Below are 18,197 nucleotides of genomic sequence, written 5' to 3'. Positions count from 1 at the left end.
GACAGCTTACTTGCGATTTGTTTCTTTCCTTTCAATTAAACAGGTTCCTTCCAGAGATACACCTGCAAAGAGTCCTCGAGATTTGCAATATGTATAGACAGCAGCAGAGCTTCTCAGGGAAACATCCCCTTCTAAATTTCTAGAAGAAAAAAAGTTTTGGTTGACATTCTTCAGTATGGCTTTGCAACACAAACAGCAATTGTCTTTTATTTTAATCCTACAAAGTCAGCAAGAGTTTCACTTCCTTTTGTTCTTACAAACTCTATCAAATATATTAAGTGGCTCAGACTTGAAATCTGTTTTCAGTTCTTATTTGAGACAGAACCCAGTACACAGTCATTAAGATGCTTGATAAGGTTTCCTCTCAAGCACCGAACAATGTTGCCTCACATGAATGCTCCACCTTACACCACACCTCCCGCATTCAGAAGTCTGGAAATTATTAACCCATGTTTTATTGGTGTTTTAAAATTATCTCAGCATGTTTGTGGTGACTTGCAATTCTATTCTATATACCCAAAGCGTCCTTAATTTTATGGTGCCCAAACCAGCACAAAGTATTTCAAGTAAGGCATTATCAGACCTTGAAAGATTGCACCCTGACACCTAGGCCACAATGTCTCAGCTTGGACACAGAGATGTTGCAAGACAGCATACTGAATGCCTTTGCAAGGCAGATGACAGTCACTGCCCTCCCCTGATGCACAGATCTCTCTCATCTGTGGAACAGGCATTATATTATCCTTTTATTTTGTCAGAAAGGCTGAAAAACTGTCAGTATAAAACTTATTCCTAAAAAAAATAATTTAAAAAAAGCACATAAGAAAGCACAAGTCCCATGAGTCTGAGGCAACTGGGCTTGGTAAGCCTGGAGAAGATGGAAGAACCTAACAGCAATCTAACAGTGCAGCCTTCAGGTATCTATGAAGAAGAGGCTATCAAGAATATGAAGTCAGGTTCTTTATAGCAGTGTATGGTGAAAGTATAAAAAGCTACGGATGGACACAAAGAAAAAATGTTTTGACTGGATGTAAGGCAAAATTTTCACCCAGAGGACAGCTGAACAGTAGAGCAGGTTGCCCAGAAAGCCTGAGTAGTCTCTGTCTTTGGAGTTTTTCAAGACCCAGCTGATATAAAGGCCTGAGCTGGCTGATAGGAAATCATAACAGATTCCTGCTTTGAGCAGGAATTTGGAGCAGACATCATGTCTTTCCTTCTCTGTTAAATTATTCTCTGATTATATCACCTCATCCTTCAAAGTAAGCCAGCTTAAGCATTTAAGGTTTAAAAGTAATTATTTGGTGTATTTTTTATTTACTGTCAGTTAGATATGTGATGAGAGAAAGCACAGATCTATAGGTTAATGAAAATAATGCTTTGGGCAGGCACAGTAGCACCTGCAGTCTTTATTTAGCCTAGCCAAGCAGTCTCTTGAAAAAGAGAGAATTAATCTCAAAACATTTCCTTTCTACCAAGGAATGCCTTTATCAGGAAAAAAAAACAAAACATAAGGCAAAAAACCCACAACACAACAAGGGACTGAAAAGGTGTAATGCTACAAGAACAGTAAGGTCCAGTCAACATACAGGTTACCCAGGTTGTTTTGAAACACACCAAAAAAAGCTATGTTGATGTTTATACACAGCTTTAAAATCTATCCTCCATCTTTAATTCTACCCCTTATTTAAATCTACCCCATACCAGGAAAGTATTTTACTCACCTCCCTAGTGGTCCAATTGCCACTGTAAGATTTCCTCCAAGTGTAAGATTCCCTCCTTTGGCAAAAGCTTCTACTGCTCTTTCATGATTCAGTATTATCACTAAGTCTGAAACCTACAAAATATCAAAAAAAAGTACTGTGCTTTTTAAGAAGAAAGTTAGAATGGCCTAAGAGAACTGTCTTCTGTTTTGCAGGAAAACAGGTGGGAGAACTGAAGATACTCCCTTCCCCAAATGCAAACTAGTTTCAGATTTATCAAGGTTTTCATTCAAGCAAGAATCTTTCTCTCAGAAAATTACTTCCTTTCTTGCAGAAGATGCTTTTGAAACAGTTTTCATAACAAAGCTGATCTTTCTTCTGCAAGGTTTTGAAACTAAAAGTAATTTCACATATTTTTTAAATAAAATTTGACTGATTTCTTTCAAGTGCTTATATGGTGAGTATGTGGTAACTGCTGCAACAGAAACCCTATTTTTAATTCAAAATTTCCTAATTATTTTTTTAATGGCTTTTGCAAACAATTATGAAAGCAGTTTCAGATGTGAGGAGAGATCGTATTAAGAATATATTTTTTGATCCTTTGATAATTTAATTAATTAGAAAAAGAAATAACTTAAACAAAAATTACTGTCCAAAGAATAAACAGCAAGGACATAGTTTTACCTGTCATTGAAAAAGTTTTATTTCTTGACAGAAAATGAGGGATTTAATTTATATGTCCATATATATATATGAATTAGTATGTAATTTTTTAAGACTTGAATATATGTGATGTAGGCAGTTTCTTCAGGAAACTATTAAACCAAATAATTGAAGAATTACCAAAGTATTTTTGAAATATTTAAACATAAAATGGAAAAAAATCACTATTTTAAAAAGACTTAATTTGCTTGGATTGTGACACAAAATTCATATATTAAAAATCTTCTGCTACTATTTAAGTTGATGCCTATTACCATTAGTACTGTAAAACTAGAACTCTCTTCAATTTAACAAATTTCAATAGAAGTCTCTTACAGCTGTTTTCCCAAACTAGCAAGCATTTTAAAGAAAGAAAAAGTCTGTCAAACACAAACAGGATCCTAGAAAGATCACTCTGTCTTACCTGACAGGTTCAGTAAACTCTTCATATATATTAAAAAAATTAAAATACTGCAGCAGTACCAGCCTGTTCAACTGAGTACAGTTCACTTCTATAACTTGCTGTGATCGATCATCTTCTCAACAGGTATCTTGAGTAGTCAAGGACTACTGTGCCTAATCTTTCATCTGACAGACTTGACTGAAAGGCAGGTTCAGAAAAAACTTTCAACTTACCCCAAATTCCAAACAGTGACAGCAGGGAATATAAGAGGAGATACCAGATTATTTGGAAAAAATAAAATAAAAAAATGCTGGCCCAGAAGTATTACACACAGTGTAAGAGAGGCCTTTGTTGTTAGCCTCCTGGTAACCCCCACCCCATCCCATACAAAAGATGGCTGACATAAGTAGTTTCTTAACCATTCAGGGATGGAGAGTTTAATTCACTGAGCTGCTACCTCCTCTTACCCATTCATTAAAGGATGAATCGGCAGCTAAATTAAAGCTAAATTAATCAACAGCAAGAAAACACTCAAGGCAAGTATTTTGATGGATTTCAAAATTGGTCTTTTGTTTGAGGTACTAAGTTGTTTCACTTGGAAAACCATACAGATACTGTTCCTTCTGAAGTCTCTGATTTCCTACTTCTTGTTTAAAACCACACATATGGACCACTACATCTATGCCAGCTATAATATCTCCTACAGGAATAAAATTCAATTTCTACAAGGTTCAAGTTTGTATATGACTAAAAGAATGTTGAAATTGGACTCTGGACTCCTAAGCCACTTAGGTATTTCTGAATACCATCTCTTCTCTAGAAGAAGTAAGATTGTATTATAATAATGCCAGTAAGGAAACAGTATTTTGTAAGCTGACTAAATTTTCAAATGAAGGGCACATTATTGCTCAGAAAAAAAACCCACCCTCACAGGAATACCTTCTGTATTGAAATTATTTTAGTAATTATCAATAGTAAATGGTTACATTATCTAAAATATCAGATGGAGATGATAAAAGGAAACGTTTCATAGATTAATCAAAGCATATGAGGAGTCAGTTTCATTGTCATCAAAACAAATAAAAACAACAACCCACAACCCCAAACAAAACCAAAACCCAGTCCTAGGGCTCAAAGTCAATGTTTTGTAATGCATTCAGATTCTGTAGTCATGAAAATCAAAGAAAAACTCCTACAAAATCTAGTAATTTTGTATTCACAGCAGCCTTTAAAAAGCACACAGTAATAATCCCTGAGATAAACAACGAGGCTAAAAGAAAACATTGATCTGTAGCTCAATACATGAGTGCTGGATGACTGACTGTCAGGACAGGGATAGCTGGTTGTAGAAGACATATTGGGGGCTGATGTGGACCAATTAGATCAGTTATGCATGGATTCCTCTGACGAGTAGAATACCAATAGCAAGAGATCTTGTTTGCAGCATACCTTTACTTTGATTTTCTTTGGGAACCAGTAGAACAAAAGCTAAACAGAAAGAAAAGAGAAGGGCAGGACTGGATGCTAGGGTGTGAAAGAGGAGGAAAGATGGTAAAAAAGACGAAGGACCTGTGAGGAAGAAGAGACTGGAAGAAGAGGCAGAGAGATGTCAGTGTTGTCAGGGCTCAGATGAACAAGATTTCTCTGAATATGCTGAGTCTATTACTTGACCATTTCTTTTGGCTGGAAACTGGGTCATTTTCTGCACCATTCCCTCAGAGCAGGCGCCATCAATTTTGGTGCTTCTAAACTAAAGGATGAAGTCAGTAATCACAAGTTTGAGTGGGAAATTCATGAAGTACAGTAGCACTGGCTAGACTCCACTTTACACCACCTTCAATTCATTTCACTTTCTTGCCAGATTAAGTCCTTGTGCTCTTTAATAAAGCATTTGATACACTATTAAGTATAGGATACTTTTAATTAACTCCAATTGGCCTATGTGTGAACACCGAAAGGATGTTTTCCCTAAGGGAAAGATTCTGCTAGATGTGAGAAATCAAGGAAATATCTGTTATGCAACTTATTTTAATTGAAATATCTCCAAGAAATTAGACTGATGGGATCCAAATCCCTATTTTGCATGTATTTTTTAAATGAACTTTAAAATAGTTTACACAAAAAATAGATTCTACTGTCTCACTAACATTTAGATATTTGTCAATGCATTTTAATTTATTGCAGAAAGTTACCAACAAGTATTTAAAATGCAAAATTATACCTCAATTCCAATTTCAAATCCACCACCAAGGCCAGCAATTCCTATTGCAGAGGGAGCAGACCAAGCTGTTATGCAAAACAAAACAATTTACAGAATTTTTATCATGTTACAAGAAATACTAATTTTATTATTAAGAGTTAAAAAATGCTAACAAATTTTCTATTTAAAAATGTGTTCAAAACCACTACAATGCAATCACATAGGTATACCAGTTTATCCCACTGGAAGGAATTTAGGAGATACAAACCCTTGTGATTTAAACAAATCTTTGTTACAAATTATTTATTGTACAGTTGTCCCTAACTGGATATAATTCATTCTTCTAAAGAGTTTTAAACTATACACTTATATTTCATCCTTTTCTACAAAGCTACTGAAAGCCTTTATATCTGGACAGAAGTAGGTACAAAACTCTGAAGACAGCTTTCAAATCAAACGTTGTCACCTACTGGCTACTACTTCTGGCATCTCATGTTTTATGATATGAAAATAAATAATGAAGAAATATTTTTTTCTTTTAATTCCCCCATGAAGCACAACAGAATATTCACTTACTTCCATTAGCAAGACGAGCTAATACAATTCCACTTCCACCTCGAGCAGTCACCAAAAATCCAGCTTTGATAACAGACAAAACTGCAAGGCCTTTCGCTTTAGCTATTACATGAGCTGAAACAGCAAAATAATTTATTCACGATCTTGTAAGAGAAGTTCTAAGAGAACAGGAAAATAAAAATCTGTATTTAACAATTTTGAACACATAGGAGTCAAACAATCAAAGGGAAAGCCTTAAGAAAACTCCAATAAACCTGAGCTGATATAATGCCTCTGCTCCATAGTCAACCACAGAGCTAGTCACAGGTCACATTAGCCTGTGCTGATCTCTATGATGCCACTACTGCTTCAGCTGTCCTGATTAGCTCACAGAGAATTATTTTGCTTATTGCCACAAGCATTGTGTGTGAGTACACTTAGCAAGGTAAAGAGACAATGAATAGTTGACATCCCTGTCACTATAGATTTTTGGAGGAGTCTGAATTGAAAACGCAGCAACACACAGCAGCCTAAATCAGCTTCTATCATTAGACAGTGTTTATGGCAAATAAAGTGTCATCATCCTGCATGTCTTATTACACAACTTCTGGAACGTAATAGTTATAAATCCAAAGCCACAAGCAGCAACACCAGATGAAGAAAGATACTAGGAGAAGCACAGAATAACAATTTCAAAAATAAAAAGGAGAACAGCAAATAAGAGCGCTTAATCAGTACCAAAGGAGAATGCACAATGATCTCTTTCCGTTAGCTTATTTTCATCTAGCTAATTCTAATAAACACAGGTATTCAAGAACTGGAGCTATTATTGCAGGTCGTCCCTTTAAAACAGACGTTCACAGGGTGAGCATGAGATAGTCCGTCTGCCCCCAGAGGGAAGCCTTCCTGTTAAGATAACCTTTGGTTATAAACATGGAAAAGATCTCTCTGAGTAAGTAATGTCTGCTGACAATACAGCAAACCAAGCACCCTTACTTCCAAAATATTTTCACAAAAGTTATGGAACCCCTAGATGTTAATTCCTAAGTTACAGTCAGTGAAAGCAGAAAGAACTGGTAGAGAGTACAATTACACCACAGGGGAGTGGTGCTAGAGGTTTTAGCTAAATCAAAAAAATATTTTCTTTACTCACGAGGTATGATTTTATCAGGTCCATTTCTGGAAGTTATTTCTGTAAATTCTCGTAATATTTTAGCTGCCTTTTTAGCTTCTGACTTCAAGTTGGAAGGTATAGGATTATTCACTGTAAAATATGAAAGAAATAAGAAATGTTATCTACAGTCAGTTCAGGCTAGCTCATATAGAAATAAATCAATGTAATTTGTATGGGAAAATTAATTATTTACAAATTAAGACTAAACCGAACAAACTGAGAAGCAACAAATATAAGAAATTATCTTCTGTATCAGACCCACATTTTGTTTCAACTGGTTGTAACAGAAGACACCACTCAGGAAGAGCAGAGAAGCCCATTTCTTTATTGCAATCTGTTCCACTTGGACCTCAGAATCCATGCTGATAATAGCCAGGGTGTTGGAGACTGTTTCTGTCTCCATCCATGGGCTTGTGGCATACAGATTTGTAGAATAAAATCAAATCTACTGATATTCTTGCAGCAGCAGTTCACTACCTGCTATTTAAATAAATACTTGATTTATTTTAAATTAACCTACTAGTAACAGTGAATGCCTTCTAGTTCAAGTCTCACGAATTCTGGTGAACAACCACTGCATTCAACTTATCGACTACCTTCATGCTTTTATAAATAGCCACAGCCTCCCAGTCTTCTCCTCTTTTTCAGGAGTCCCAGCCTTCTTAGTCTCTCCTCTGGGTAGTTGCTCCATCACTCTGATCACTCTAATTGCTCTTCTCTGTACTACCAACAATGCTGTTGTCCTTCAAACCAGCAGCTGTTGACCAATGAATACTAAAAGGTTAACATCTGTTCAGGAGATTTCTCCTGGAGAGCTAAACTTGCAGTGTGTTCTGAAAGCAAACAAAAGTCTGTTTCACACCAAGAAATCAGCTTTAGAAATCTACCTGCCATTGAAGGGCTTATAAATATTTTCTCTTCAATGCAATCCAGCACAAGCACCTCTGAAGATTTCAACTGAGGAAAAAGCAGGGATTAGAGATAGTATAAAGCAGTAGATCACAGAAGCACACACAAAAAGTCTTGAAATTTCACCCCTAAATCTAAGAGATCATAAATTCTACAGAAGCATGTTGATTCCATTTAAATCTACCAGACCTGCTGTCAATAATCAACTACTGAACAGAATCAAGTATTATAAGATATTAATATTTTGCAGTAGTATGAATATCTCTTTATAAATGAATAGTAACATTTCACCTATAGGTTTGCAAGAAGAGGCCTTAGTGGAGACAAAAAGGTATGAGTTGGTCTCGATTCTCACATATACTAAACTCTTCACAGCTATCACTTAAATTATTCTTATTTTCCTGTCTGGCCATATCAACACCCACCATTTCCAAGTTTATCAGCAACAAAATGTCCCAGTAACAAATGAATGTATTGCCAAATATGCATCTAGCCTCCTGCCTTGTCTCTGAAAAGAACTAGCGACAGTATTTCCATAAAATTCAACTGTTCCTAAATTCACAAAAACATATAAAAGACTATGCACAAAGAAACAGCTTTCAGTCAAAAGTGGCCTAGATTTCTAATCGGTGTTCTCTGAACATTCATTCATCTCTTCACTCTGGGCAACATTCCCACCCAGAGCCATGAAGGTGAGGACTAAATACAGTTTGAGATTAAATTAGTGAAGCTTGGAGAGCAATTCAGTTCAGACTAAGTGAAATAGTAACAAGTCAGCCAAGTTTCTGCCTGCTAGAAGAGGAATTACACCTCTGCTTTTCAAATGAAGGACATTAATATGTTCTTCAAGCAAGAAGGAAGACTCCTAGAATGAAAGATTTGACAGCTGAGTCTCTGAACTAGCTTCCCCTATGAAAGCTTGCAGCAACACATGGCTTTCATGAAAACACAGTACCTGCAACACTGGAGAGTTTGAAGTTACACCAGCCATCATGAAGTTGTGCAGAAGTGTCACATGCTCTTGGAAAAGAAGGAAATAGATGCATAGAAAGAGACAGACTCTAAACTACACTGCAGTAACAGAAAGACGACATATTAAATCTGTTTCCTAATAATCACTTCTGTTTTCAGAAAGTTGAGATTAAGGAATGGGGAAGCTATAAACTCAAATAGCTGAGAACTTTCAGAAAAAGCTGCTGGCATGTGCAATTTTCTCTGTCTGTTATGGCACTAAAATTGCAAACTAGTTGGCAGGAGTTTTGAATGTGCATTTCTTCCTTGGTTCAACAGGCTGGAACCTGGCCACACAGTCACAGCAATGAGGGAGGCCAGAGTAGCCCTAACAAAACATTAACAGATAATTGCTTTTGGTAGATTAACAAACTCAGCTGGAGCACATGTCTCCATTACTTCTGTTATTTGTACTTGACATTGCATTTTCAAGGCTAGAGGGGAAACATTACATTACATTTTGTAAGAGAAATTAAGGAAGATTTTTTGGTTTATATGGAGATACATCTAAGCAGTCACAAAAAGCATATTGCATCACCATTCTTCTCCAGAAGGCATTAATAATGCACTTTTAGCATGATAACATATAATTCATACTGAATCTTATAACATACCGTGCATGGTCATTTGCATAATCAGGTGAACACTTCTGTATGAAGGTTTTCACTTAAGATATTTTATAAGTCTAGAGGTCTTGATTTTGGGGAGGGTAACTTACCCAGTCTCCCCAGGATACACATTTCATGTTACTTCATTTTTCTAACTGTTCAATAAAATTAAAGTGATAGATATGTTTTATTTAAATGGTGGTAAAATGGACAGTTACATGCCTGACTGATGTGGGACTCCTAGCCCAGGTTGCCCAGAGAGGTGGTAGATGCCCTACCCCTGGAAACATTCAAGGGCAGGTTGGATGGGGATCTGAGCAACCTGAAGATGTCCCTGCTCACTGCAGGGGGGTTGGACTAGATGACCTTTAAAGATCCCTTTCAACCCAAACCATTCTGAGTCTGTGATTTATCAGCACTATGACTCTAAACATTATATTCCCAAACGCAAACTTTGCACAGAAAAATAGCATTACTTGAGGAAACTGAAAATTATGTATTTCCACTCTAGTCCCTCTAAAATGCCTTTTTTTTTTTTTTTGTGCCACATGTTGTGGAGCTCCTTTATTACCAGGGGATGGGAGGAGATTAAGAGATATTCCTGATCTAGCTGTACACTGCTACTGTAAGCATGAGTAACCTAACCCTCCCATCCCCAAAATAATAGCTGAAATTTCACTTTTTCCCTGTATTATTTGGTTCCTACATCAATATTGCTTCTGCATTCCCTGGGTATCTACAGGAATTCATGTTTCCATCAGCCTTTGCTTTTTTTCCTTCCTGCCATAGGCTGAAGTGATGCAGGATAATTTTTCTGGACTAAGAAACAGTAGGAAGATTCAACAGTAACATTCTGTCAGTTACTTTACATGAAGCCAGATTTGTGCACTTTCAGGAGTGGACCAAGTAATTGGTGATATTTCTAAAGCAGAGTGATACAGAGGGTGTAAGAGGGAAGGAAAAAAAGGAAGAGGTTCAACGCACCACCAACTGAAGAGCTCAAAGCTACACCTTGTGAACAAGGACTGCAAGAAAGAATATTTACATCCAGATTTTAATTTAGACAGTAACAGGTACAAAAATTAAAGTGACTTTAACTGGCAAGCAAGCATGGCCCAGAAAGTTTTTAATAACAATGGATACAATCAACAAACTAGCTGATCAAACTTTTTTCTTGCTGAAAGTCAACGCAGTTACTCGAAGTTCCTACATATAATTCTTTCCATACTGACTCATTTTGAGTTCTTTTGCTTACTTCCATGTTACAACAGATACTAAGGAACTGGCAGGGTGCCTATTGGGAACTTGAGGAACTGACAACTTATTTAAAAATAAACAAAAAGCCCACACTCTGAACTTAATTATACACAACATGATGCTTGATAAAACCTGACTGGATTCCCACTTTGCTAAGCTTGCTACAGCCAAAGCAAAAGAAATCTAATATTTTTATTACTGAAGGAAGGGGGAGGTTTGGCCTTCCCTTGTAGCCTGTGTCACAGAAAACAATCAACACTAAAAAGGTAAAGTTTAATTGCTACCTATATAGTACTGGTGAGGCCTCACTCTTACTATTAAATGTTAGATCAGTCTCATGAAATCTTGTTCAAAGACAAAGTATTGCACAAAGGAAAATTACGTAAATATGTTAAAGAATTCAAAAGTAGTTGTTTATTTAAAAGAAAAAGTAGTACATGGAGGTTTACACTATGAAATGGTGGTTTCTGTCCCTAAATACAACAGAAATAAAAAGGGCTGAAGATTATAAGCAAGGTCAGGGATAAAATCTTGGTTTTACTTATTTTAGTCACTGTATAAACAGACAAAACCCTTAGTGGGATTTCTGTGACAAGAAAAATAGTTTAAACTTCTGGTCACCTATCAAATTGTCCAACCCCACCTCCCCCCTCTAGCTTACCTTACAATTTTAACTGTTAAATTATTTTCTTAAAAAACTGATTTAATACTCCAAGTCTATTGAACAGATGTTATAGAAATAGCTGCTTTTTATTAAAAATACCGTATTAAATATTTAGAAATAAGCAGAAGTTCCATGCTCATTTTACTCCTTCAGTAACAAGGAATAATTCTGTAGCACTGTCTTCACTATTAGCTTTTAAGTATGCATATATAATTGTCTGTTTTGTATTCGGGTAATGCTCAGGCAAGAAGTAACCAGGAGCAATAAGACAATAATATCTATCAGGAGGATATACTGATTGATGGATTTGGAATGCCATGACCAGTGAATACTCAGCTGGGATCAAGTTTCATTTGCACTGCTGCTTGTTGTTGAAAGGAGAAGATATTGAGCATATGTGAGTCAGCAACACAAACCCCATGGGGGAATATCACACCAAAATTGATTAACTGCTTAATTTGTAAGCTGATGAGGCAAGTGCGTCAGTCTCTAATTTACATTCTGACTAACAGTAATGATGTGTTGGCTGAACATTTGGTGAAATTATCTGAGCAAGGTGTAATAAAGAATAAAAAAAGCCTTTTTGCTTAAAAGCTATAACTAATTCTGATATAATCAACATTCTGCTAAATATGAACAGATTAAATAAAGCATGTGGCATTATGAGGACCTGAACATCAAAAGTACAGTTTCAAAGAAGTCTGGTTATAAAGTGGAGACAAAGCATCACATGAAGATTTCATACATATGTTGCCCATGTCTGATGGATTTTGATGGAAGGTAGTTGTTTTGTTTGGGTTTTTTCAGTTATAAAAAGAAGAAAAATAAAATATGGAAAATACCTTCTACAAGCCTCAGACAGGAATTCACTCTTCACTTTCATTTCACTAAGAAGTTCAGACACAGCACAAGAATACATTAAAGAATAGCTGATTTGCTAATGGTTATTTGCAATCATCATTATAGCAGCAACATCAATGCTCAAAAGATTGCATTAACAGAGAACATTCAAAATTAGGAATTAAGAGCATTCATAAACATGAGAACTAGCATACTCAAGAAAGGTTAAAGAACATCTAATGGGAAAGCAAAACCTGAAAAGCAAGACAGCACAGCTTTGGAAAAGAGCCTCAACCTAATTTTGGTTTCGCAAATGTGTAACATCATGGTACTGTGGTAGGCAACTCCAGCCTTGGTATTCATCTGGTACTTGCAACTCCTAGTACAGCGTGCAAGACGTGCATCACAAGCACTTTGCCTAACCCAAGAGAAAGTGAAGCAATATAGAGCAGATGATGACAAGTAGTAGACTATGTTAGACATGTCTCCATCAGTCTCCCTCCACTTACTACTTTCAACACTTGAAGACAATGGCAGACAGCGAAGCAGTCAGGTCAATGAAGTATCAAGAAAAGATACGTAAAGTCCAAGGAAATAGTGGCAGAGTAGAAAAAGAACCTAGAAGAAAATTATGGAATGAAATAAAGGCAATAACACCCCCTTTGGTTGAAACCCAGCAGACTCCTGTTTCAGAGCCTGAGCTCCTTACTCCTAGTTTTGGAGTCAACAGCAAGAAGCAGATGTCTCTTTCAGACTCCAGGAAGCATGAAAGAGAAATGTCTCAGAATATGCACGTTGATCATCCTGGCAGAAAGCACTAACGGTACAGAAGATGGGGACTAGGAAAGCTGTAGCAGGGAAGGAGAAAATAGCAATTATTGACAGAGAGGTTCATACCCATTGTCTATGTTGTACAATTCTGCCATAGGCATCTGGAGAAGAGCAAGGGAGATGGCAGACAACAGAAAATATGTAAGTGTAAAGCCAGGGAAACAAAGCTGAAAAGCAGAAAACAAGGTCTCTGTACAGTGAAGCTGTACTCTAATCTCATGCATTGCTACCATGTCCCTCATCACTTGAATTCTTGAAATTTTACCAAGTTTTACACAGTTCTGCTCCTCAACAAGCTTGGTGTGAGTATCTAGTGCAATGTCAGAGATAGTAAGAGTTGTGGCAGGGTACAACTACTACAACAGGAAGTACATTGCCTTGCAAAGTGGCAGCTGAGCTGCACTGAGACTGAGAGACTCTAATGTGTTCCTACCCAATCCTAAAGGTTTTCATACCGTGAATTACTGTAACTACTCTATCCTCCTTCCTCACCCTGGATAACAAGCTTACTGGGTGATGGTATTGCATTAAGAAGCTGGTGCTGGCAGTGGGAGAGAGGGGAGGAGGGAAAACAGAAAGGTCAGCAGAACCTGCAGCCTTCAACGTAAACAAGGAGTTAAAAGTATTTTAAGGTTTACCTAAGACAGATGGAAATTTAAGAACAGATTTTTCTTTCCAAACACTACAGTGGAAGTGAAATGGCACTTAAAATTAAAACAAAACAACACAAACCCATTTAACTTTGCTAAAACCAGCCTATTTTTCCATGTTTTACCTACATTAACCTGCTCAAGTTAGCTTTTGATGACAGCTTGTACACTGGAAACACCTCACGGGCATAGCAAAGTTACAACTAAATTCAGCCTTTAAGAACTCAAATATGAAAAAGGAACATCACATAACAGAATATAGCACCTTCTCTAAAACTAAAATAGCTCAATAATTATATTTCTCACAGAGAAAGTTCACAGATATTACTATCACTATGTAAAGCTGAGATATTTACAGTATTTCAAAGGATTTTTTTTAATTGAATTGGGGACAGTGCTATAACCAGAAATAATTCTTGAATTTATTAAGTTTATATAAATATATAGATGTGCAATTTTATAAATGTATTTAAATCACAGTAATCTGAGAGGAAAAAAATTACAAACATCATTTTAAAGATTAGTACTTCTGAAAACCTGTATAGAATCTTGCCTTGTATCTGAATGTTTATTTCCAGACAGCTAAGAAGTCAGACAAGAATGATGAGAAACCCAGTCATCTACATCAGGATTTTGGTATGCAAATACATTCTATGAAGTCAACCCAAAACCTATAGAAACACGAGTTTATTCAAAAAAGAACCACTTCAAACACAGAAGTCTTTCCCTTGCTAGAAATGAAGTAATGGAGATAGAAAACAAATTTCTTCCTTTGTTCTCATCTCTGTAAGCCTGCATGTTGGGGTTTTTTTGTTTGTGTTGTTTTGGTGTGGTTTTTTTTCAATCAAAGAAATATATCCCTGTGGATTATGGAACTCAATACAATACTGAAGAGAATTCCAATGAAGCGAATATTATTAGAAGCACATAAATGTGTTAACTCTGAACCTGGAGAAGGAAACTGTACCACTCTCAATGTGCACTTAAACTACTTCTACTATTAGCTGGTGTTTCAAGGCAAATTGTACTCTGCAGCCTTTATAAGCAACTAACTTTGGTTTAGGGCTTTCTACTATGACGTTTTTTAAAGGACAAAATTTCTCCTTTGTCAAGTTTTCAGGCTGTTGTACTGTAAGCACAAGGATTTTGTAAACTCAGACTTACAGAGATGCAAACTGAGATGTTAGCCAATGACCCTTCATAAAGCAAGGCAAAATTTGAAATGCAGTAATTAGATAAAATAACACATCCCAAAAGAAACTTGGAGAAAATTCTAATTGGAGATGCTGAATTTCCTCTCATCTTGTTGAAGGATGAACTTTCTTATTACAGTTGGATTACACAAAGGTAAAATTAGACTAACATAGCTGAACAAGGCAATTTAGAGAAAAATATGTTCCCTTCGTATGTGCAAAATGTTTCAGCTAGGTGATGTCTCCTTACTTCTAAGGAAATGTGGCATGTGAAGACAATCACGAACTGCCTGAGACACAGCTGAATCAGCAGATTTGTTCCAAAAAGTACATGAGACATCTGTTCAACTGCATGGAAGGAAGGCAGAGCAGTGGAACACCTGCAGATAAAAGCCTTCAAAAATCCTGGTTACTTTTAGCAATTACAAGAATGTGAAAATCCTGAGTCCACAGTTTACAACTTTGCACTAGAAGAGAGGATCAACCTGCAGCACATGGGGAAGAAATAACTAATTTGGTACAGAGATGGTCAGAAAACAGCATTTTTAAGAATACAGAGACAGTGGTACACTCTACAACAATCACCAAAGGCAGCGTTACCCTGGGGACTGTCTGAGTCTAGCAAGTGAACTCTTCCAAGGATTTGTACTATGAGAATTGTAAACTTTTGCTCAAAACACACCACCACACTTATCCATGCTGCCACCCATGCCCTGGGAAACTCTCTACCTGAAACCCTTTTAGCAAGTCTTTCATATATATACTTATTGTAATATGTTTGATGTGTAAACAGTTGGTACCAAAGGGCTTGGGTGCTGCCCACCAAGCAAGATAAATAACATGACCAAAGTTAAGTTGGAGCAAGGAATTCAGTTCTGCCTGTCTCTCCTCATGTTAATACAAAGTTGGTATGGCATGTGAAATTTAGACATGGGGGTAAGTGGAAAAACCCAAACGGAATCTCAACTTTTGCTTAAGTCTATTTTAACCACAAAGAATACACTTGAAGGCAATCAGAGCAGGTAAACAAGTACCTTAACTTTTACACAAGAAAGTTTTAGTTAAAACAAAATGGTGCTTTTCAGAAAGAAAATTGTAAAAATCATTTTGTTTATCTTCTTATCAAGGGCAGAAGCATAGAGAGAACAAAAATGTGACAGACCCCAACCCCAGTCAGTGTGCACTACACAATAGCTCCTTAAGCTAGAATAATAACCTACATGAAAAAACATTTAGGTTCTTTAACAAAATACAGACTCCAGCTACTTCCTGAAGAAAGTATTTAATTCTACATAAACTCTTAGATTGCCTTGTTCACAACAGTTTCTCTCCCACTAAGTCATATACCCTAGTCTCCATAGATGTTACAGGCTCTTTTACAACAACGCAATGGATGTTTGAAAAAAAAAGGCCAAAATTTCAGATCAGAACTAGAAAATCTTAGTTGTGAAAAGCATGATACAAGACAAAGAACAAGAGTGAATTCTGTTCATTTCCATGGTATCAAGCTGACATTAACTGAAGCTACAGACTATGATTCTCTTTAGCTACTGCATGTCTAGGACAACTGGCCTCTGCACGTATACACACCTCCAACTCACCACTGGGAAAACTGAATGGTAGCGCTCAGTCACCACCACGAGCAGAACCTTGGGAAGCAGGGGGCTCTGCTCTCAGTGCTCTGATGTCTGCCAGAAAACTGTGTGTACAGAGGGGAGTTCAAGTCTACGGCTCTCACAATTTGCAACATTAACTATGAGATAAAGGCAACTCAACCAAATGTATTACAAACAGCTCGTTTCAGGTCACAATCCTGAACATCACTTTTAAACCCTGTGTTTTAATGTTTTTCAAATGCATTTGTTTAAAATTACTTTTAGAAAACGTTTTTAGATGTTTTATAATTCCATTTATTTTCCATCACTTTTAAAGACTGTGTTTTGATGCTTTTTAAATTACATTTGTTTAGCATTATTTTTAGAAAATATCTCATATTTGATAGAGTTTCCTTTATCTCATCAATTTTTCAAGTGTGACTGATACACTTCGAATCCTCTCTATACACAGTTTCCTTGCAAAAATCAGAGCACTGTGTGCAGAGCCACCTGCTCCTTCAGGTTCTGCTCACACTGGTGAAGGAGCATCACCTGCTGATGAGCGTGCAGTTGCCCTAGTGCTGAGTCTGCAGTGCAGAAGTTTCCACAGCCAGTTAGCCCTTTCTTGCCTCTGATGGCTGAAAAGGCAGAACAACGCTTAAAATAAGGATCCTCTGCAGCCCCCTCCCCAAGACACAGAAACATGAAATACTTAACCTCAAAGTTCTAGAGCTGGGCATGTGCCTACATGTAACATTACACACATAAAGATACTGGGTTTTATATTACCTTCAGAAAGGTCTTTCAAAACACTCACTTCTATCTCGAATCTCACTCTCCCCTGACTCACAAACACACAGAAATGTGGTGGTGAATCTATTTGCTATACTGACATCTCAAGGCACTCCACTTGATAGAAGGCAGCAATAAAGGCACTCTACACTGCTCAGCTTATCTAACACAGCAGAGCTACATGTGAAAATTACACAACTGACCCATCTCACCCTCCTGTGCTTTGAGGAGGCCCCATCTGATACGTGAGCCCTGCCATGGCCCCCTCCTGGCTCCTGACACCTGCAAGCAGGCCGGTGTGACCGTGGAACCCTGAAGTGCATCAGGAGGGGGACCCTGGACAGCCAATCAATGTGTCTGACTACCAACCACTTGCATCGCAAATAAAATAACTATCTCAAAACGCAGCTGTAAAAGTGCACTTACCAAAAAGTGACACATGCAGGCCAATATATGAAGCTGCACAGGAGAAAATATACTATTTTTTCCATTCCACAGAAAGCATGCTATATATCAGCTTTTTGAGTTTTAACAGTTAATTAATCGGTCCGTTTGAAAGTCACAGATTTGGCACAAAATCTAGAATATGGCACTTCTATTGAACTTCCAACGTGTTGCGTTTTGACGGAACGAGGCAAACAAGTCTTAAAAGCAGCAGAGGAATGCAGTCCCGGCCGCACCCTGCCATCACGGGGCCGCGCCAGCTCTGCGTAACAGCCGTACAGGTGCACGGGACAGCCCAACAGATGCAACCAGATAAAACAAGCCGAAAACAACCAACCAACAAAAAAGCTCAAACAATTAAAAAAAAAACCCAAACAACAACCAACAAAAATACTCAAGCTTTTCTGGAAGAGCGCGTGTTCAGCCTCACCAGCAGCCCGGCAAGGCCGAGACCAAGACCGTACTCGATGCTTCGTTAAAATTTCAGCACCACACGCTGCTGCGTTGGGCGGGAAGGGACACGAAGGGCCAAGGCCCGGCTGCCTCCCCGGCCCCGGCGGCTCGCGGGGCAGCAGAGGGGCAGCCCGGGAGGGGCAGGAGGCGGCGGCAGGGAAAGGCAGGGCAGGGCAGGGCAGGGCAGAGCGGCCAGCGCCTCAGCGGGGGCCGCCC

At 37.6% G+C, this 18,197-nt stretch overlaps 1 protein-coding gene across 1 annotated transcript in view; it reads right to left on the bottom strand.

The window, feature by feature from the left end:
- Positions 1 to 8,634, bottom strand: part of SH3YL1 (SH3 and SYLF domain containing 1) — a 30,846-nt gene extending 22,212 nt beyond the window's left edge. Inside the window, exons 1-7 of the mRNA XM_009999254.1 lie at positions 8,599 to 8,634; positions 7,622 to 7,691; positions 6,714 to 6,824; positions 5,582 to 5,695; positions 5,027 to 5,091; positions 1,722 to 1,834; positions 11 to 139 (exon numbers count right to left, since the gene is read on the bottom strand). Of these exons, the coding sequence (XP_009997556.1) occupies positions 11 to 139; positions 1,722 to 1,834; positions 5,027 to 5,091; positions 5,582 to 5,695; positions 6,714 to 6,824; positions 7,622 to 7,691; positions 8,599 to 8,634 (638 nt within the window). The remainder of the gene's footprint in view (positions 1 to 10; positions 140 to 1,721; positions 1,835 to 5,026; positions 5,092 to 5,581; positions 5,696 to 6,713; positions 6,825 to 7,621; positions 7,692 to 8,598) is intronic.
- Positions 8,635 to 18,197: the final 9,563 nt, after the last annotated feature.

The sequence above is a fragment of the Chaetura pelagica genome, unplaced genomic scaffold (genome assembly GCF_000747805.2).
Source record: "Chaetura pelagica isolate M959 unplaced genomic scaffold, ChaPel_1.0 scaffold90, whole genome shotgun sequence".
Classification (NCBI taxonomy): domain Eukaryota; kingdom Metazoa; phylum Chordata; class Aves; order Apodiformes; family Apodidae; genus Chaetura; species Chaetura pelagica.
Note: the sequence above shows the minus strand (reverse complement) of the source record. Positions and strands in the feature narration are given on the sequence as shown.